The 21,288-nt window shown below is 45.1% G+C and overlaps 1 protein-coding gene across 1 annotated transcript; it reads right to left on the bottom strand.

Annotated features, from left to right (window-relative positions):
- Nucleotides 1-3,670: 3,670 nt before the first annotated feature.
- Nucleotides 3,671-20,957, bottom strand: LOC142803385 (acetoacetyl-CoA reductase-like). Its single transcript, XM_075888506.1, has 5 exons — nt 20,888-20,957; nt 16,645-16,789; nt 10,205-10,241; nt 8,085-8,148; nt 3,671-3,855 (listed from the first exon to the last, which is right to left on the bottom strand). Exons 4-5 carry the CDS (start codon nt 8,121-8,123, stop codon nt 3,676-3,678), a joined length of 219 nt encoding a protein of 72 aa, XP_075744621.1. The 5' UTR covers nt 8,124-8,148; nt 10,205-10,241; nt 16,645-16,789; nt 20,888-20,957; the 3' UTR covers nt 3,671-3,675.
- Nucleotides 20,958-21,288: the final 331 nt, after the last annotated feature.

The raw sequence follows: 21,288 nt of genomic DNA, 5'->3' as shown, positions 1-21,288 counted from the left end.
TATATATATATATATATATATATATATATATATATATGTATATATATATATATATATATATATATATATATATATATATATATACTTTTTCGAAACTCTTTCCAGTCGGCCTTGTCAATCTGCTATCTGGGAATATGTGGAGGACATGAATTATCTACTCGTGTGCTTGTGTGCTCAGGATTATTGGAAAGTGACCAAATAATTCCGTAAGGATTATTAATGACTTTCCATTTGAGTAGGGGTCGGAGTGAAGGGGATGAAATGCTGAGATCTATGGACGAGTAGGTGTTGTTGGCTAGGCTGTATTATGTAGGTTGCTTTTGATTCAAAAGACAAGCACATCATGAGAGAAGAAACTGTTTGTGCCGGGACCCTTACCGCACGCAAGCGGGGACAAATAGGTCAATTGGCGACGCCCTCTCTCCATTAGGCACTGTGCCGTGCTCCCAACCGGGTGGCAGAAATTAGGTGTCTTTTCTCATCTTCTAATCACCACCACCACCCTTTCACCATCCGCAGCGTCGCAAATTGGCTTATTTGTATCCCGCTTGCGTGCGGTAGGGGTCTTGGCACGAGCATTGCGGCTGTGTGGGAAGCGCGTGGAATGGCCCTTACAGTACCTTCTAGTACATTCTAACCACGTCGTCTCTTGCGCAAACGAATGCCGCGGCTGCATTCGAAGCTGCTATACAGCTCGGTTTTCGGCTGAATTCGCATAGTTTAAGATCTAATGGAAACTTCGAAATGAAAATCGTGAAGCCCTTGTTGTTCTGGACACCTAGCTCATTTCTAGGGCATGAGTCGTTTAAGACTACTTGTTCGATGTGCTCGCGCGTCGTCTTCTAGGCCGAAACCAGATAGTTCATGCCAGTAATCCGCGAAAGATCATTTTGTCACCGCGGCGTTCGCTTGAGTGAGAGTTGCTTTTTTGACTAACTGAAAGCCGATTTTTGATAGAAGCCTTTGCCAGGAGCTAATGATAAAAGCTTGGGTGCGTAACGTTTCCCGATGCTTGCTACTCTCTGCTGGCGTAGCACATTATGCGCAATCCGGGAGTTCATGCACTAAAGAGCACAAAATGCCCCTAGACTGCTTCCAGGGATATAGGTCCTCATCCGTTCCCTTAGGAAAGCATTACACGTGTTGCCACCGAGAAAAAAGCAAGTGTCAGAAATTGAGGAACTATGCCTGGTGATTTCACCAATTGAGAGCTTAAACAATGAAATCGTCGGGAATTAAACAAGAATAGCTTTATATGCGGCGTGATTTCTGCTACTATTTCCTATGTTTTGAACAGGCGCTGTTAAAGATTGAAGTCTAATACCGAGTCTCAACTTGACCCAAGGTGACAGGCAGGAAAAATGTGGCCTATGGTCAGTTGCCTGAGCTTCTTTGTGTATTCGTGGACGGACTGTTGTATCGTTGTTATCCGGCTGCTCAGCTTTGTTTCTTTCTCGTTCCTTCTGGCCTCTTAATTCGGTAACGAGCAGAGTAGAGGCCGAATGTCTGTGTGGTGCCCGTGGGCCTTCAAGGCGTAATGTTAGAGTTGCACACGGCAGTGGTTGCGAGGCAGTCTTGTTAGTGAGAGACTCATTTGTTGACAGTTCGGATGCAACGCTCTCGCCTTTAGTGATACCAGTTGCAATGTTGCCAAATTGAACGGGTAGTGTTCAACTACCACTACTTATAATCTATAAAATTCTCGGGTTGTGAATGACAGCTACATATTAGAGCATAGTAGAAAGATTTATTAGGAGACCAACTGTTCTGCCTGATTACTGCAAGCCCGCTTCCCTGAACACCATCAGAAGCTGCGATTGCACGGAGATACAGCCGTACTGTGCATTAAGACGATACCTTTAAATGACTCATAAAAAGCGAAAATAGACCACTGGCGGCGTCCGGCGTCTTCTCGCATCGGTGGCCTGAACACGAGTGACATATATGAAGGTCACATAACTTGACGGCGTCACATGACATCTTCATTTGGTGTAAATAGGCCGGTCATGGGGGAAGTGCATAACCAGCTGAGGGGCAGAAAGCTAGCTTTGTTTCCAATCCTTCAGGCAACGGTAAGAAAACCATGTTGAACGCAGAAAGATGCCGGAGGGAAGTAGAACACATCCAGTGCATTTAATCAGAAGAAAACGAGCATTGTTTTTGCCTTTAAGTCGTCTCAAGTCAATCCACGAGGGAACCGGCGAGCTTTTTTTTTCTTTTGAAACTAATGAGAAATGAAAAAAAAAGAGTCGGATTTCTTTCCGCCAGATATGCAGAGTGGCCCACAACAGTTATATATACTGAGGCATGCAAATAATGAGGTTGCAATAGCTTGAAAGAGAAGATAGAACACGAATGCCATAAAACTCCAGCGCCTTTATCGAAGCTGTAGGACGGCCTGACAGAGCCCGGTAAAAACAGCGCGCCGCTATGTTCGTGTTACTTTTCATGCTCCCTGCATCCACGAAAGCCGTCAAGATGCACGACTGTTGATTACCTCTCTCGAAAACATGAATTCGCGTGCTTCATAATGCGCGTGGCCGTTCAGTGGCAGCACCCTGTAGTTACTCGTGGGGCGCCACCATGTTGCATCGGCGAGCGGAGGCGAAGCGCGTGCTCGACGGCCTGAAGAGAGCGTTCACCCGGGCAATGGAAAAAGAAAAAAAAAATAAGGGGAGGAGCTGCTTGGGTCCGTGGTGTCGCTACGCACAAAATGCCTGTTAGCGCAGACGCCCTTCGGGGTGCCTATCTTCCTATCGCGGCTTGCCTTCCTCACGTACAGTAAAGTAAGTAACTTGCATACATGAGCCAAATCCTCTGCGTTTATATGTAGGGTACGTTCTCTATATATACATCGTCTAGTCTGCGTGATGCCAAATGATCACATGCGATGTCAGCATACGAAAGCAAAACCCTTACAAAGCAAGACTTCAGAGCCTGTGATTAGGCTGTGGGGATAAAGTTACTGATTTATTTGCTTGCTAACGCTAATACTGACATAAATTGCGCATCATGCCAGCAGAATAGTTTTCAAACATAGAACCGGAAGTATAGAGCCCACTTTTACCATTAGTATTCATGTAGTAACCTGGTCACAAGAAAAAGTGTAAAAAGAAGCAGACCAAAAACCTTTTTATGACAGATCTAGTCTTCAAAAATATAAGCTTATGAAAAAGTAGGTACTCATACAGTGTTCAAATGAATTATAGAGCAAGAAACATCAACTAAACAAACAATATCCCTTTCGTGCAGATGAGTGCTAAGGAGAGAAAATATAATTCATGGTGAAGTGCGAGTTCTCAGGAATGTCACTAATATTAAAGAAAAGACCTGGAAAAGTAGATAAACATGGTTGTATTTTGCTCGTTAATAATGTGACGCAGGCGTCTCGCGCTAACCTCAGCTGGCGGAACGTATAGCCACGAAAATGTTTGTTGTGTTTAGGATTTGGTAACTGTATGGGGCACCTAAGGAATAGAGAATGTCCGAAGCCAGGTACATTTACGTCGTTCATACTGACCAAGAAAACGAAATAAAAATATCAGGCGAAGACAGTCAGGAACAGCCGGAGTGCTAAGGAGACGTCTGAGGATTTTGTGCTTGAAACTCATGGGTGTACATGGTTGCGGACGGCCGTGGCTGCATGTTGGCTGCACATGTTGGCTTCTGGTTCTATCAAGGTAAGGCTAAACCTGAGATGCTGGACAAAAGGAGCAGGCCTCCATCGACGGCAAGTGTAGCGCCCGTCATGAAGGAGGCATCATCTGACGCCAGGAAGGCGATGCAGCGTGCCACCTCTTCCGGTGTGCCAACACGTCCCATCGCGTGAGCAGGACCAGCTGCTTTCTCGAGTATCTGGAAAAACATAACATTCTACTAAAAAGATATCCATGAAATAACCGAATGCCCAATATTTTTTTGCAGCATAGGGTATTATTCTTAAACACTTTTTTTCTATGTAGCGCAAACAGACACGCAGAAGAAAATTCGAAGTGAAACCCTGAAGCTGAAATATAAAAGCCACTATATAAAATCAGCAGCTGATGAAGCAATGCGCCACCACGTCCATTCTCTCTGACCAGTCATGCAGTGTGTATGCTCCGTTACATTTGGCATATGGACGAAATAAACGCAATGAATCAAGGACTCCTGCGTTTATTAGAACACCGTCATGAAACCAACAAACAGTGACGCCATGGGAGGCATAGGATATATTTATTTTGTGATTCTTAAACTGTAATAGAGCATTTGTCACACAAATGATAAGACAATCAAGTGGACGAAAAGGCGTGAGACCTACAACATTCGAATAACGCATCCGAAGCAATGTCAGTTTAGCTACTGCAGAGGTCGTTGCCCTGCACATTTTATTGCGTATTTCGGAAAACGGACTTCAAAATCGCCTAATGTTGGAGAAAAAAGTCTTCGGACACTGGCCGATATCGTCCACGGCACACAATGCACTGGGGGCATTCTGACGCTTCATGCGGACAACTGGCCTCAGAGACAGGCTCTAAGCAGTGTTGTTTATCCTATCGCTCTTCTCGCTTTGTTTCTATTTTACTTTTTCTCTATTTCGCAACATCTCTCTTTTGTCAACCTTAGTTACCTCACCCCCTATCTCAACACAGGGTTGGTACCCGGCCTGAGAACTGGCTAACCTCCTTCTTCTTCATTCTCCTCATCGGCCCGTGTAACCCCAGCTCCAATGATTACAAGGAAACCAAAATGGACTTCATAATTGTTTAGCGCCATCGCACACGTTAGAATCATGCCCACCTTCCCTTGTCAGCGCGTATCTACATCGCATACTGTCAAGATTAAAAATCCAGCAGTTTGTGCCTGGTCATCCAGGTTTCTTGATCCCACCGACAAGCTTTATATGAAGACCCTGTCCATGTCGCTAGGGTTGCTTTTGCTTGTTTAATTTTTTTTAGTTTTCAGATGTGCTGCAGCCCGCCATGGCGCCCCAACTATAGCTCTCATCGCTGCAGCCGCCAAAGAGCTTTTCTGCGTGCTGCGTGCGTGCGTTGACTCGTTTTAGGGGCGAAGCTCCTTATAGCGGCACCCGTTCGTCCCGCGTCCCGTCGTAGTATGTAGCCAGTCTTACGCTTTGACCTGCAAGGTATAACATTTGACCTCCAAGGTGGTGCCGGTGAGAGATTTCTTCTGTGCGTTGTTTAACAATAAAAATAGTGTTCAATGTACATGCCAATGGCTGCTAATAGGGAATGAGAGACAGGAGCATTCGGCTTTTAGTTAACGCGCAGGCTGCGATCACCATTAGCAGCCATTGGCATGTTTATTGAGCCCTATCTGACAAGAAAGGGTTGCTACATTATACTCGCTGGGTATAACCTCCTTAGCTTTAAAAAGGTTTAGCGAGCGTTGAGCCGCAGTGCCATGTATACAATCAACTTGTATATAGCATGAATGAACTCGAGGTGGTTAAAAATGGAAAGTAGATACGAAGCGCAAGCCGTAAGAAAGTAAAAGCCGAATTCTCCGCCTCTCATTTCCCATTAGCAGCCATTGGCATGTATATGAGCACTATCTGACTGAAAAAGTTTGCTACGTCATACTCGCTGGGCGTAACCTCCTTGGTTTTCGAAAGGTTTAGCGAGCGTTCGGCCGCAGTGCCATGAGTACAGTGAACTAGTATACACCAAGAACTCGAGGTGGTTAAAGGTGGGAAGTGGACCCGAAGCGCAAGCCGTAAGGAAGTGTGCGTGTGCCACATCTCGTTTAGTCTTTGGAATGTCCGCTGGATGGCGGTGCTTCTATATGAGGAATATATAATGAAAAGATGCGAGATGGTGGTACTTGGAGTGTTGAATAGATGGACGAACGGACACATGGAGAGATGCATGGATGGACGCATGAACGGACGCAGGTGTGGCTGCATGGACGAACGCAGGGACGGACGCACGAACAGACGCACGCACGGACGGGCTGATGGACGCATGGACGGTCACACTGACGGACGCATGGACGGACGGAAGCAAGAATGAATGGACGGACGAATTCTTCACCTCACTCTCCATCATTCACTCCGTGGATATGCTGCCATTTTTTTGACGGAGGCGAAAACTCTGTAGACCCGCGTGCTCAGATTCTGTGTGCTCGTGCGCACGTTAAAGAACCCCAGGTGGTTGAAATTTCTGAAGCCCTCCACTACGGCGTCTCTCATAATCATATTGTCGTTTTGGGACGTTAAACCCCACACATTGAATAATCACGCTCCCTCCCCATGCCTCTTTCTGGCTTTACTTTCCTGATCCTCGCAGAAGAACATTTTCTGGACTGCGGTACGCTAGTGGAGGTAAGTTTGAGGCCTCTGCTCTATCGAGTGCGGCTATGTCTACCTTGAAGTGAACGTCGTCGGCGCTCGGAGTCTATATGAATGAAGTCTTTGCTTAAGTTGGAGGTCGTCGACCATACTTCATTGTTACAAAAAGTCTCTAGAAGTCCAACAAAATCATAAACGCTTGTACTCTAGTGCGTTCGTCGCTTTAGCGTAGTGGCGGGTTTTGTACGATAACGCCATCCGTATATCGAAAGAACATATACTGCACAGGGTCGGCCATGACCACTGTTTTGTTGGCGTTGCTGGCAATACAGGTTTTTGTTGGCTTATTGTGATACGTTTAACGTAATATAGTATAAGAATAACGTTGTCGTAAGGCACGGGATAAGAAATTCACAGTTACACACAATCTAGACACTTTTATTCTGGGGGCCAGCACTGGTGGCTTCACGCTGTCACAATCCATGTGTGCGGTCGCATCAGACGTTAACTTGCACGGGAGCTGCGAGATTAACTCTAAGTCAATCTAAAAAAAAACGCAGCACGTGTCATTGAGACTATTCGTTACACCGACATAATTTCGCAGCGTTGCTGGCTGCATCTCATTATCCAAATTATTGTTACGCTTGGTATCAAGAAGGTTACGCAGGCGAAGCTTTGGTAGTAAGTGAAAGGAGTGAGTAATAAGAGGGTACCTGCGTAGTTTGTTCACACTGTTTCAATGTATCGTAAAAGTTACTGAATTACTACTTGTTTTTCACAATGGTTCTAGAAGCATCAGTGAATGTTCCACGAGAACCATGTCATCACAATCTTTGACGACCACCGTTCAGGTCCACGGATAGAAAAAAAAACACTCAGTATTATCTAGTCACCTGCGCCTTTTGTTGTCATAACGGCACACTACCCAAAGAGACAATTGTATGCTATCATAACTTGCGACTCCCATTGCAAATTCGAAATCAAGTTTATCATAAACACGTACACGCAATGAGTATCTGGGATAGGGGCACAAACTAAAAGTTAAACTACAATCACGAAAAAATAAACAAAGTTATTTAAAAACTGTTTCAAAGATGTTTATAATTTGCGTGGAGCCCGGCTCTAGACCTAATCACGCAACTAATTGACTGAAAAGGGAAGAATACATCTTTGGTAATAAACGTTTAGCTCAATTACTTCAGATTATGGCACAGAATAGATACGACAGCCCCGTTAAAATTTTCTCTATCATCTATTCTCTGTATTCTGCCATAAGGAACGATTCCCCCACTATAATGGCGTACATTGCAGGCGACATGGTGAAGGCCACCATGCTGGAGGCAAGGTGGTGTGAAAGTGTTTCTCTATTCTAGCAATGCGTCCTGTTACCTACCCAGACGTGGGATTGAAATAGAGTAGTTATCATCAAATCATGTACACAGAAGGTGTACCTTCTGGCCCTAAAAATTCGTGCCATGCGCAAATGTTGTTGAGGGCTGTTGCCGTCTTTCGGCACCTTTTCAGGCTAGTCACTCGCACCCTGGTGCAATGCTTTCCTAATGGCTGATTAGAATAAGGGCGGGGGCTGGCGTTGGCTTCAGCTGTTATTATTGTAGGTTCAATGAGCTACACAGTGCCCACCTAGTCTCCACCATGTCCCCTACATTGACCACTGTTATGATGGAAAGCCCCCCATCGAAATGGTAGACTATGGTAATCGCTGGAAGGGAAATATTCAAGAAGTTACTCTTGAAGAAGCTGGTCGCTAGTTTGTAATATTATTTGCAGTGTTTACCTTCATGTGTTCCTCTGCGCTGGCACCAGGTTTCATCATCAACGCCGTCTTCACAAAACCCGGGCTGCAAACAAAAACAACGACCACCTGTGTAGGTAGGTATATCGTGATACATGTCATTCTTCCGTCATAGTCGTGAATGCGAACATAGCAACGCCTGCCCTAAAAGCTCTTTTGAACAAGTTACTGTTAGTAGGTAGAATAGAGGATGAAGTTGTTTCTATTGACCTTGCTCTACATGACTGAAATCCACACGACATCAAGAAGTTAAAGATTTGAGTCCAGTAGAGCAAGCAGTTACGGTTTGACAACGCTCGCTTGCTGATACGCCGACATCTAAAGCAGCACACCGATCAGTGTGTCACAGGGCGATTGTACCCTCCTCATACTCGGGCTTAGTCAGACTGATGCTGATAATTCCGTATCAGCGTGTGAACGATTATATCATTAAGGACGTGCAAACAGTCCGTCATGTTCCTCGTGTGGCTCCTGTGAGACACTAGAACGCATGATTTTAGTGTTTTACAGTCGTTACGCAGCGAACACTGCACACGAAGGAATATGGACTTATTGAGCTTTACTGCACGATTCCTGACAATTGTCTTTTCCCGAGAACATATGCTAGTAGTTATGACGGGGCCCATAGAGCCCTGCTTCTTTTTAAAGAAAGCCGATTAGGCCTCGTGTTCATAGACATTTCTTTATGTGACTCCTTAGTTGATTTTACATCTGTGTTATACGCTTCGTTTATATTTCCACCTTCCATCTACTTTTCTTGTCTCCTCTCTTCCTCTCCTGTATGCCCCCCCCTTTCTCGAAGGAACAGGCAGGCGTTGTGCCTAAGTGACAGTTGTCAGCTGTTAATTTCCTATTCATACTGGGTCTTCATGTTTGTTTGTGTGTACATGACAAACAAAGAAATAAATAAATGAAAATACATTAACAAAAAGCTCGCTAGAGGTTCGAAAGTTTCCCAAAAGTTTTGTCAATATACCTAGTTCTTTACAGGTGATAAGCTTGAAGGCCGACTAGCTTGCAATTTCATCAAGATGATGCTTCTGTTCACATTTTCCTAATTAACGGGCAGTCAAACGTGGCCACAAGAGGCTGTGTTATAGTATCAGTGTTACTTTATCTGTCGCAGAATCGCAACCCGGCAGCTTGGAAATTTTTTATCGGCTGAGTTTTTCGTATGTTTTTTCCCATCGCTACAATTTCTATAACTTGCTTACGTATGTAGGAAGTCAGGTTCTTTTCATATATTGGTTGCGTCCACCGATGTTGCACAAACGTTTGCTCATCCCTACTGCTGCCCAGTTAGTATTTCCATTTATTTGAAACCAAGAGCCTCTATAAGACGAACACCTTTCCTTGCTCTTAGGGGTTGAACATATTTTCCTAATCTTCCCTTATTCGAAGCAAGCTTGAACTGTTATTACGGCGTTTTGCGCTAACAATGCGTCACATTTGAAAGCATCGTTCGCAAAAGCTTCCATGCCTAAAGTGTGTGCCGAACGTGAATGCCTGCTTAGCTGAGCACAAAGAGCCGTGGTACCTCTTATCGCGGTTACATATTTTGTAGAACTTAGCTTATTGAAGCACTTGCGTGCAGCGTGCCTATAAAATGAACCCTATTCCTGCTCTCGTGCGATGCTTCAAGTTTCATTTGTGGAAATCTGTGATTTGATAGTGGATGGAAATTGCGATCAGGGTAAATGTAAAAACTAAACCTAATCGAGGCCAGATTTGAATGCTTCACAGGAGAATTGTCGCCGTAACGGGAGCAAGCAGAATTTAGCGAGATATTCAGGTAGTTTACAAATGAGCTAAATTTCATCCATCTACTGCGCGACAATGTGCACGTAATAGTTTACAGGCATGCTGTTGTGTGCACTGTCTGTCACAGTATGTAGAATCAGGATAGGGTTTAATTCAGTCCATCTTTTACATATTAGTGTGCTGCCCTCTGCCGTTTTTGGAGAATCCGGGACAACCAGTAATGTAAGAGCTAAAGCCTTCATGATGAACGAATGTTTCGCAATTTTTCTCTTAGGAGAAAGCCGCATGCTCCATGGGCTCGGGAATAAGACGAATTGCAGAGTAAAAAAATTTTTTCTTACCAAATTGTGTTCACACGCACACCGTAGGGAGCGTTTTCTCAAACGGAAAGGAAATATTTGAATTGCCTTAGCCATTTAAGTAAACTTAATGAGATGAGGTTGCCAAGTTAAGGCAGTTCGCTTTGACTTGAACCTTTGGTTGAACTAGCCTGCAAAACAAGTTTACGTATGCAGTGCGAGCAAGCCAATTGGGTTCTATGGTAAAGTCCAGAGTCATATGAAAATTTGTTTATGATAGCTTGTTACATTCCTTCCTCAAACCAGTTGAAAGGCAGCTCGGTACAATTTGTTTCCTTGTAGTATCAACAACAGCTTTCATTTTGTGCATTCCTGCGAAACCATTGAGGCCACTCTGGGCATCGTGCCCCTACAAATCCACCTTTTACCATGCTCTAGTGGTTATTGTGTTTGACTGCTGACCCACAGGTCGTGGCATGTTTAAGAAAACAAGCTGTTTAGAATAATAGAGCTGAGCTAATTGGCACTACAATGCAGGGCGTGCAAACAAGGACACACGGAGCAGGCCGGGACTACTTTTTCATGTGAAGCCAGAGGGATGAAGTTCTAATGCAGCGGCTCTGGTAAGCCAGTTCTAATTTTTTCGATATTCTTCTCAACTGACAGTGTCTATCGCTCTCCTGAGCTCCGTACTACACCCATAACAACCTGGAGGTTCCCGTTCATCTGGAGGAACACGTGAAGGGGACTTTTAGGCACGCTGTGCCGTACCCCCCACGACACGGAACATCAACGCCAGATGTACTCGATGCCGCATATATGGCGTTGGTGGCAAGTACTACTCCTGCAGCCTCTGTAGAGGGAACTACAGACTATGTTCCTCTAAACAAGCAACGAAGCGATTAGCAGGACAGTTCCGATCCTTCGGAGGAAAATGGAGAGGATATGGACTAAGCGCCCTTCACAGCTGTGTCCTACAAGAAAGAAAGAGGTACTGGTGTTCCTGTCGTCTTCCGACCTACCGTGGAAGGAGGAAGCTTATGGAAGATAAACTCTGACATTGTGGCATCAGCGGATGCAACGTCGGCTCAAGAAAAAGTTCTCAACGATCGCGTGAACAATGATAGAAGTTTGGTGGTTACAGAGCCAACCCTGCCCACTGCAAACCATTTGCTCACTGTGATTTAAATGACTGGCGTAGCTGTAGAAGCCCGAGTTCTGTTTTCGTACACCGCGAACTATGAAAAAATATAAGATGTCCCTCTAAGATACTCAAATGAAGAACTACAAGACTATCTACGGGATCAAGGTGTTGTTTCAGCGAGGAGGTTCCCCACCTTCACAACCGAAGAGGGAGGAAAAATCAAAGAGGTACGTCGTCGACCTGTCTTTCGGAATTTGGCAAGGATTCACCACTACCTAAACGAGTTACGCTTGGTTTCTGTAGTTACCCGGTCGACTAATACGTTGGGGCAGCTACACATTGCTGCACATGTCAAAGGCATGGTCACATATTGGGACACTGCACAAGCCCGGTGCGCTGCAAAGTGTGTGCTGGACCTCACTCGCACAAGGACTGTACCTCAACAGCACAACCTAAAGGTGCAAACTGCGGTGGTCTAAACCCTGCTTAATATGGAGGTAGTGTTAAAAAGAAGGCTGCTACACTCGCACGCACGTTGGAGCACGCGCAACAGAAACCACCAAGGAGAAACGAACCACCACCTAACCCTGATCTTGTATTTACGAGTATGAAAGACGTCTCCCCGGAACTACCAGCACAAAACCAAAAGACATCTGGTAACATATACGCAGATGTTACCAAAAAGAAACGTGGGAAATCCATGCGCTGTTAAGAATAAAGGTCGGCATACTCACTAACTAAATACTAAACATTCACTTTTCACATAAAACACTAGCCTCTTACTAAGAAAAGGTCGTAAAAAACAGGCTAGGAAAATTTACTACCAAGTTAGCAAGTGAACAGTGCTAACTGGAGTGGTTAGTTCATTACTAAATTGTTAGTAACACCTGAAAAAAGATGTTTACTTATGTTTTGTTAAATTTACGTGTGCGTTGCCATATCAAAATGATTCCATTACAAAAGTACAGGGTAAAAAACGAATTGACATGGCCCTCGTAAATAAGAAATGTCTTCTAACAACGCCATGTAACTATACTGTGGTAAGCGCGCATCACAGCAACATACCTATACAGAACTGATTACATGATCATACAGTGAAATTATACTCGCAAAAGAACATACATTTGATGACGCTAATCATCACATGAGAATGTCATATGCCCATATGAGTTCTCATACTCATAAGAATATAGGATCATATGAGCATGAGAGCTCAAATGAACGGATCACAAGAACGCGCACCCACACACATGCACAAATGTTTAGAAAAAAAAATGACGGCAGATCCACGAGGTGAATGATGGTGAGATTGGGCGAAGCTCCTGAAAGTAATACCGTGAAATTTTCTTCCGTAAATTCGCCTGGCGTCGCGGGTTCGAATCCCGGCTGTGGCGGCTGCATTTCCGATGGAGGCGGAAATGTTGTAGGCCCGTGTACTCAGATTTGGGTGCACGTTAAAGAACCCCAGGTGGTCGAAATTTCCGGAGCCCTCCACTACGGCGTCTTTCATAATCATATGGTGGTTTTGGGACGTTAAACCCCACATATCAATCAATCAATTAAATTCGCCTAGCGATATGCGCGCTTCCTCGCCGCTTCCCATTGTCGAACGTTTTCAAGATCTGCTTCACGACGTTGACGTGCTGCATCGGCCTCTCGTTCCCGTACGGAAGGATATTGCCGACGCTGACGTGCCGCTGTAGCTTCTTGTTCACGTACGGCGGGATCTTGCCGACGCCGCCTTGCTGATGTGGCTTCTTGTTCCCGTACAGCAGGATCTTGCCCAAGCTGTCTTGCAGAAGTGGCCTCTCGCTCCATACGGAAGGATCTTGCCGACGCTGACGTGCCTCTGCAGCTTCTTGCTCACGCATGGCGGGATCCTGCCGATGCTGCCTTGCTGATTTGGCTTCTTGTTCCCGTACAGCAGGATCTTGGCGGCGACTTCGCGCGGATTCCCGGCGTGCTACTGCCTCGCGTGCTCTCACTTCAGGGCCCTGTCTGCGAGCGCGCGCCGCCGCTTCCCGGTGCGCCCGCCTTTCGGCATCCTTATCCATACGAGCACACACCGACGGCAACGAGCATCGGCAACTACAAACCTGTATCTATATGGTTTTGATTATGAAACCATTGCTTTAGAAAACACATGGCGTCTTTCGTTAAGCAGATGACGTCTTCTTTTTTTTTCTTTAAAAACATCTGGCGCCTTTCGTTTTGCTTTTAGAAAACATCTGGCGTCTTTCGTTGGTTTATTTCATCAATCAATGGCGTTTTGAACAAATCATTTTTATTGTTTAATTACACACAGGAGAAATCTCACCAGGCACTACCTTGGAGGTAAACAATGGCTGCTAATGGGGAATGAGAGACAGAAGCATTCGGCTTTTAGTTAACGCGCACGCTGCAAATGTTTTTTTCATTGTTCAACAACGCACACGAGAAATCTCCCACCGGCACCACCTTGGAGGTCAAAGCGTAAGACTGGTTACACACTATGACTACGCCTACGAGGGACGAACGGGTGCCGCTATAAGGAGCTTCGCCCATAAAAGTGGGTAGCGGTTTAGAGTACTAGGTACTCTACTATGAAAGAGCGTAAAGCCGTCCCGTGAGGAGAAGAAATCAATGACCAGAGAGTCCCCACAAGCCACTAGTAAATCTTCAAGACTTGGACATAGCAAATTTTTACTGTAACAGCAGCATGAATGCTATATGTACCGTTGATTTGGGATCGCACACCACGTACTGGCTAGCAGTCACAGAATTTATAAGGTGATTGCTATTTTCTACGCATCATGATGCCCCCTTCTGTTCGCTAATGTGTGTACGTTACTTAGCAAGAAACTCCTATTCCAAGGTAATCAATAAAATTAAAGCTTGCTAAATTTTGCTTACGATGTCACCATTGCGGCAAAAATTACTGCGGCGTCTACGAAAGATGTGGCACCGTAGGTGGCTCAGTAGAGAGAGAGAGAGAGATAAAGATGCAAGGAAAGGCAGGGAGGTTAACCAGACGCACATCCGGTTTGCTACCCTGCACTGGGGAAGGAATAAAGGGGAGAAAAGAGGTTGCAGAGAGATGAGAAGGTACACACAATTACGAGCACACTCGGGGAGCACACACAGTCTACAGGCGGTCGCTCAGGTTTGTTGAAGGTGGCTCAGTAGTTGCTCAGATAAAAGCACTAGGAAAAGTTCTCTGGTTAGTAACGGCTAAAGTTACAAGCTCTGCTACCGGCTGCAAAGTAAAAGCTTGCCACGAAGGTAGTTAAAACCCCAGAAACTAGTAAACACTCTCCTTCACAAACTGATTACAAACTTTTTTTCTAAAAGTGTGGGCTTGTCGTCTTCATCAAAATAATCGCAACGTGCCTCACAAAACTCACCAAGCCAGCACTACTGTCACCACTCTCAGTCAGCGTAACACGACAAGGAGATCTGCGAGAGACAGCAACACGTAAAAACCGACCAAGATGTCACACGCACACTGATTCCTATGTTATTTGCTGCCCTCAAAGCCCTTGTCCTCGCGAATTCCTCGTCAAGAAGTCTCCCAGAGGTAGAAGCAATCCTTGCAATGGAGCCCATGGTGTCGACGTCCTACGCATCTCAGGGGCGCACTTCTTCGCAGTAGCAACCATGGCTTCCGCAACGACATAGCCACCTGAACTGACGATGCATGGAATATTTTGCACATGCACCATATTTCAATAGAACGCTCGCGGTATTCGCTCAATGATTTCAGACTTCTAACAGCTGTTGCGAGCGTACCAATTCTCTTTCATCGTCATCTCTGAATGACGAGTTGGACCACATTTCAAAATGAACGGCTATTATTTTAATAATTCAAAATGAATTGACAATATCAGCAGACTGCTCATAGGTATTCGCAGAGATGTTCCGGTCTGCCACCCCAAAACGACAATGAATATGCGTGCGCCATCTCCATAATAAATAAGCACGAATACACACTCATTAGAGTATACCTGGAGACAGGCAAGAAGCCTTTTGACGCTTCATGACTTGAAATTTTGATTTCAAGAACACCTTCTCCGCACAGATTTTGTGAAGACTTCAATGCCCACAATGAAATTTGGGGCAGCTCACACACCTGTGCGCGAGTTTGGCGAACTACTTTCAAAACATTGCATTCAACCTCTGAATGACGGCAGTATCAAATATCTACGAGGCTCTTCGACTATCAGCAGCATTGATGTGACCTTCGCAACAAGATCAGTTGCCCGTAACTTTTAACGGCCCACCCACTTGGAAACATGGGGGTGTGATCACTAACCAATCATGATATCAGCTGTTGGTGTGAAGATGTCTTCAAAAACTTATTTACAAGATCTACAGATTGAGATTCATACAGACACGCCGCTAGCAAAGAAATCACTGCTGTCACCAAGGATGAAGAATCACTCACTACAATGTGTCATTGCCTAAGAGCATGCACACGCGTTTCAGCTAAAAGTGACAGATTTCCGTGAAACGCTGAGAATTTGAAAATCTGTGTGCTGTTCGCAGACGAACTGAAAAGAAAGTATTGCGCACAGATTGTCTGGAAGACCGTCGGGCCTGCCGACGGACAAAACGCGATATGCGGCGTTACCTGGACAAACGTAGCTGGCAAAGATGGTGGAACTTTTGCTCTACACTGGATGTTCGTCAACCGGTAGCCAAAATATGGCGGGTCTTTTCAGGTATGCGCACGCCAAACACACAGCTTCACCCTTTCACCTTACTTTCCCTTGATGAACGGAAATCCCTCAAAAAGCTGTCAGAAGGATACTGCAAACTGTTAACATCCACTTAGATACCCTGGAGCTCTTCCACAAGCAACAAGTCTGACTACTCACGAGATGCAGTACCAGCATTGGATTTGCCTTTCACAATCGAAGCGCTTGTTCCTCTCTACCCTGTCTAAGAAGTGCACTCTTATTTGAAACAGTCACGTATCACCAACTCACCCAATCAACCATATTGAAGAGCTAAACACCACAATCAGCGAATCAAACAGGCACACATCACCCGGTCACAACGAAATAAGCTATGAAACCATCGCAAAGCTACCCTACACCTCCCGTATACGACTACTGGAATAATATAATTCGTCATGGCTGTCTGGCGTGGTTCCTGCAGAAAGTAAACTCGCTAAAATAGCGGCCATTTCGAAACCTGCAAAGCAGCCAACAAGCTACGTCTCTTTCCGGCCCGTCCTCCTGCTGAGTTGTGTTGGCAAGCTTTTAGAGCGGATGGTTCACAGACGACTGACTTGGTTTCTAAAAAGCCACGACAAATTTCCCCAAGAAATGAATGGATTCCGCCAAGGCAGATGAGCTATCGATAATGTCATCACCCTCGTCTCCTCACTGGAAGAGGACCTCTTTGCTGAACACATCCCAATAGCTATCTTCCTCGAAATCAAAGCAGCTTTTGACTCCATCTTCCACCATGCCATTCTTGCAGCCATGGTCAGTCTTGGCCTTGGAGGAAGACTGTATAAATGAATTGAGTGCTACTTAAAAGAACGTTAGATACATATGTGCACTCCGAACGCTCCCACATAGTTCTACGCAATTTGAAGGGCGTACCCCAGGGTGCAGCACTCTGTCCACTTCTTTTCAACATAACCTTGATGCATGTAACGAAGATATATTGCCGCGAGGAGTGCACATCACAATTTACGCCGACAATATCTGTATTCGGAGTTCTTCAAGTTCGCCTTTTGTTACAAAAAAACGCCTTCAAAGAGCTTTACGGAACCTCTCCATGTATTTGGCTACCCGGGCTATTCACTATTCTGCAGAAAAAAGCACAGACATCGCTTTCACGAGGAAGAAAATGACCAAGTATCCGATCCTCCACGGTGGCCGGCCACTAACCTATGTACAGTCTCAGCGATTTTTCGGAATAGTCACTGACAGAAGTCTTTCCTGATTTCTTCAGGTGAAGAAACTTCAAGCAAGAATAGCTGCAGCATCACAACCCTTCAACTTAATGGCGGGAACACGATAACGATTTAAGTGCCAATCAAAGGTCCTGCTTGAGAAAGCATACCTGGAAGGATCCTTGCATTTTCGCCTATCGGTGCTCTACCGATTATCACCAAAAAGCAAGAGAACTTTAGCAGCCGCACGAAACAATTGCCTACGAAACTGTCGAGGTCTTCCGAAGAGCTCGTCCGCCCCTGGAACTGTAGCGGAAACAGGATGTCTCCCACTAGATGTCATCTGCACTCAAGAAATGTTGCGCACTCATTTCCGCCATGTCTTACATGAGAAGAAGCATTTTCGACACCGCGTACATCTGACCCACAGCAATACTGTTCAGCCTCTTAAAGCTAATAACTTATCACCCGATCTCAATCGATATAGCGTGCTTGCACCACATGGCTATCACTGCAGGTCACACTATCACATTTCAATGGATACTGGCTCATTGCGGTATACTGGCCAATGAAAAAGCAGATGAATCATCCCGCAAAGGACTACAAAAGCAAAATTACAGGCGCACTTATTTCACCAAATCAGATGCTTCTCAGCTGGCTAAAAGGCTTCCTTACGGAGAAAAGAAGCTCTGGAACCTCCCGACACATCTTTATGCTCCAATCTATCGACCACATCTTCCCATCTCGAATCCCTCGACACCTGGAAACTTTCTACCATCGTCTCCGCCTGAACAGTGTTATGAAAACAACTTACGGCACCGCTTTGGGTCAAGTAGAAAGTCCATACTGCAATAACTGTGGCTCCACAGAAACAGTAGAACATATCTTGTTTGAGTGCCGAGCGCATGCCGATGAGCGTGCGCTCTTTGAAAACTGCATGCATCTGTTAACCCAACGAACGTTATCAGTTGATTGTATCTGGGGCCTTTTCCCCAACTCCACACAACAGAAGGCATGTGATGACATAACCCAACGAACGTTATCAGTTGATTGTATCTGGGGCCTTTTCCCGAGCTTCACACAACAGAAGGCATGTGATGACACTTTTATTGATGTATTTAGGCAGTATCGGTCCGCTAGACAAACTGTGCTGGCACCTTGAAAATTCGTAATAAGTCACTCTGTCAGCACACATCCCCGCCTAAGAAAAAAAAAAGAAATTGTCTGTATGTTTACTTTATATATTTTAATTTATTTTTTAATATTTTTCTTTTTCTTCTTGTCTTTCAGTCCCCAATCCCCTTCCCCACGCAGAATAGCAAGTCAGCAATACACAAGCCGGCTAAGTTCTCTGCTTTTCAATAAAGAGCTCTCTCTCTCTGTGAAATAAAAAAAAGGGTGGGGGGGCGGGAAGGGAGACTATCTGCCTTCGTTTCGCATGCGTTCGTATTCTCGCTCTTGGAGCATCGTACAGACGAAATCCGCATTCAAGCCCTCTTTGAGTCCGTCTTGTCGTTTTTTTTCGCGCTACATTACGAATGTGATCCGACACAAACTAGTCCAGCAACAAGTCCTTATGCCTTCATAAAGCTTATTTATCCTCCTGCGCGAGGGGCAGACACTACAGCAGGCACCGTGCCAGGGAGCTCCGACGGCGGGGTGCAGGCCTAAGGAGCTTCGCTCTTGAAGAACGAGCGTCGCTTCCAGTTGAAGCCATATGCAAAACTGACAATGGAGCTGATGGGCACCTACACAGTCCTGCACTCGGTTGTCTTGCATCTTTTTCTTTCTTTTTCCTCTATTTATTTTTCTGATCTCTCTTTTCCCAGTCTTTTTCCCTTCTTATCATTGCTTACTTCTTAATTCTTTCTATTTTCCCCGTCTCAGTGTTCTCTTTGAATCTTTGTCCTTTCTTTTTCAGCGTCTTCTTTCTTCTCTCTTTCGTTTATTTCTCAGCGTTTCTCTCTTTCTATTTATGTCGTTCCCATTCTCCCTGATTGATATGTGGGGTTTAACGTCCCAAAACCACTATATGATTATGAGAGACGCCGTAGTGGAGGGCTCCGGAAATTTAGACCACCTGGGGTTCTTTAACGTGCACCCAAATCTGAGCACAAGGGCCTACAACATTTTCGCCTCCATCGAAAATGCAGCCGCCGCAGCCGGGATTCGAACCCGCGCCCTGCGGGTCAGCAGCCGAGTACCTTAGCCACTAGACCACCGCGGCGGGGCGTTCCCATTCTCCCTATGCTGCGCTTTAGTCTCACCTCTCCTCCGTATTCTCCCCATCTACTCCTCCTCCTCACGTTCATTTCCCTTTCCCACGCCACGCTACACTATTATCTACAAAAAGGCTGTGCTGTACTCTTCTAGAATTTAGGAATAGCCAAGTGGTTAGGACGGTCGCCTTCAGATAGTGGTTGTGTGGGTTCGAATCTAGCATCGTGAAAATGTCTTTTTAGAGAAAAATATCGTCACCGTCACCGGTATTTTTATCTCTTTCTTTCTAGCTTTCTTTTTGCACTTGTACTCTTGGCTATCAGAGTTGTCACAGGGCACGGCGAAGAATCGACCCACGTTTTGTGGAAGTGAAGACAACATTTCCGATGGAGGCGGAAATGTCGTAGGCCCGTGTGCTCAGATTTGGGTGCACGTTAAAGAACCCCAGGTGGTCAAAATTTCCGGAGCCCTCCACTACGGCGTCTCTCATATACATATGGTGGTTTGGTTACGTTAAACGCCACAAATCAATCAAATCAAGTGAAGACAAGAAGAGAACGAAGATCAAAAGGATGTAGGGAGTGCCTGGCTCTTCATGTACGAAATGTGCTTTCGTTCGGATATTTATTCCTGGGCAACAGTGACGGGAAGGTTGCCGATGCCATGGTGGAGTTTATATTGTTCAAAGAGATTCAGATCCTAGAGCCAACTCATGCCCCTAGTTTCTAAATTGCGTTTAAATTTCTAACTATTATTTTCTAAATAACGCAGCTCAGACTTACTACATATGTTTTTACTAACCTATTTGTAGTATTCCCAATTTTGTCACATTACTACTTCTTTCGTCCTTAACTATAGACGACACCTAATCAAATATTATTTATTTTTCTCTGAAAATCACAAGGTTCTTGGCCAATCTCCCTGTCATGGGTGTGTGCCACGGTTCAAGGTTCTATTCTGTTCAACTCTACTGCTCAAGATAATGTATTTTTGTGAGACAAATTGTAAGGAGCTCTGACACCTTCCCTGTTCGATCCATATAACGAAATGCCAATTTGTCGAAACCCAAAGACCACCAGCTTTTATTGGCACGGCCGACCCGCGTCACTTTCTTTTCACCGTTTTGAAAGCAAAAGCAAAACCACTCACAACGACTGAGGCAATAAATCTTTCATTTATCCTGAACTATAGCCTCCTTCAATGATACATGATCTTTGAAACACTTCAACTTAAAAAGTCGTATGCATGAAGATGTGGTTTGCCTGTACAATAGCTTTTTGTGCATAGTCTTATGTCCCGCTTGCCTCCCAGTGGGGTACACAGGATGCTCTTTTCACTCAGTCGCGCCATGCGATATATTGCAGCTCTTGGTCTTATGTCCCGCTTGCCTCCCAGCGGGGTACACAGGATGCTCTTTTCACTCAGTCGCGCCATGCGATATATTGCAGCTCTTGTCCTTATAAAGGTCACTCACCTAGTGCAGCGCAACCTGTCAGCTGGTCCAGCGCTGCTTTGGAGACGGCGTAAGGCACGGCGCTCTGAACCTGGTGAGAATGATGAGACGCCAAAGAAGAACATTGATGATGTGCTGAAGGTTTAGGCTGGGCCGATGATGATTTGCAGAAGTACTACGCACAGTATAGACATAACTCGTAAATTTCCTTCGCAGTAGCTACGAATTGAATGATACGAGATATTAGGCCGAGAAAATGACAAAGGACATTAGGTGTTCTTTTTTGTTTTTTTAGTTATTGAATTGTAGGCCACTTGTTCACAAATAAAAATGAAACAAAGTGGACAAAAAACTCTATGGGTGCGGATATAATATGGGTGGCGTTTGGTATGATGAGCTGTTTCCAGCACTGTGAATTGTGC

Source organism: Rhipicephalus microplus, chromosome 3 (assembly GCF_043290135.1).
Source record: "Rhipicephalus microplus isolate Deutch F79 chromosome 3, USDA_Rmic, whole genome shotgun sequence".
NCBI classification, from domain to species: domain Eukaryota; kingdom Metazoa; phylum Arthropoda; class Arachnida; order Ixodida; family Ixodidae; genus Rhipicephalus; species Rhipicephalus microplus.
This window is presented reverse-complemented; position numbering and strand designations above follow the sequence as displayed.

Bases quoted from the DNA above. Each gene is read 5' to 3' on its own strand.
- LOC142803385 (XM_075888506.1), bottom strand. From the start codon at position 8,123: ATGATGAAACCTGGTGCCAGCGCAGAGGAACACATGAAG. The intron at 3,856-8,084 runs GTAAACACTGCA...ATGTTTTTCCAG, and splicing joins GCGCAGAGGAACACATGAAG to ATACTCGAGAAAGCAGCTGG.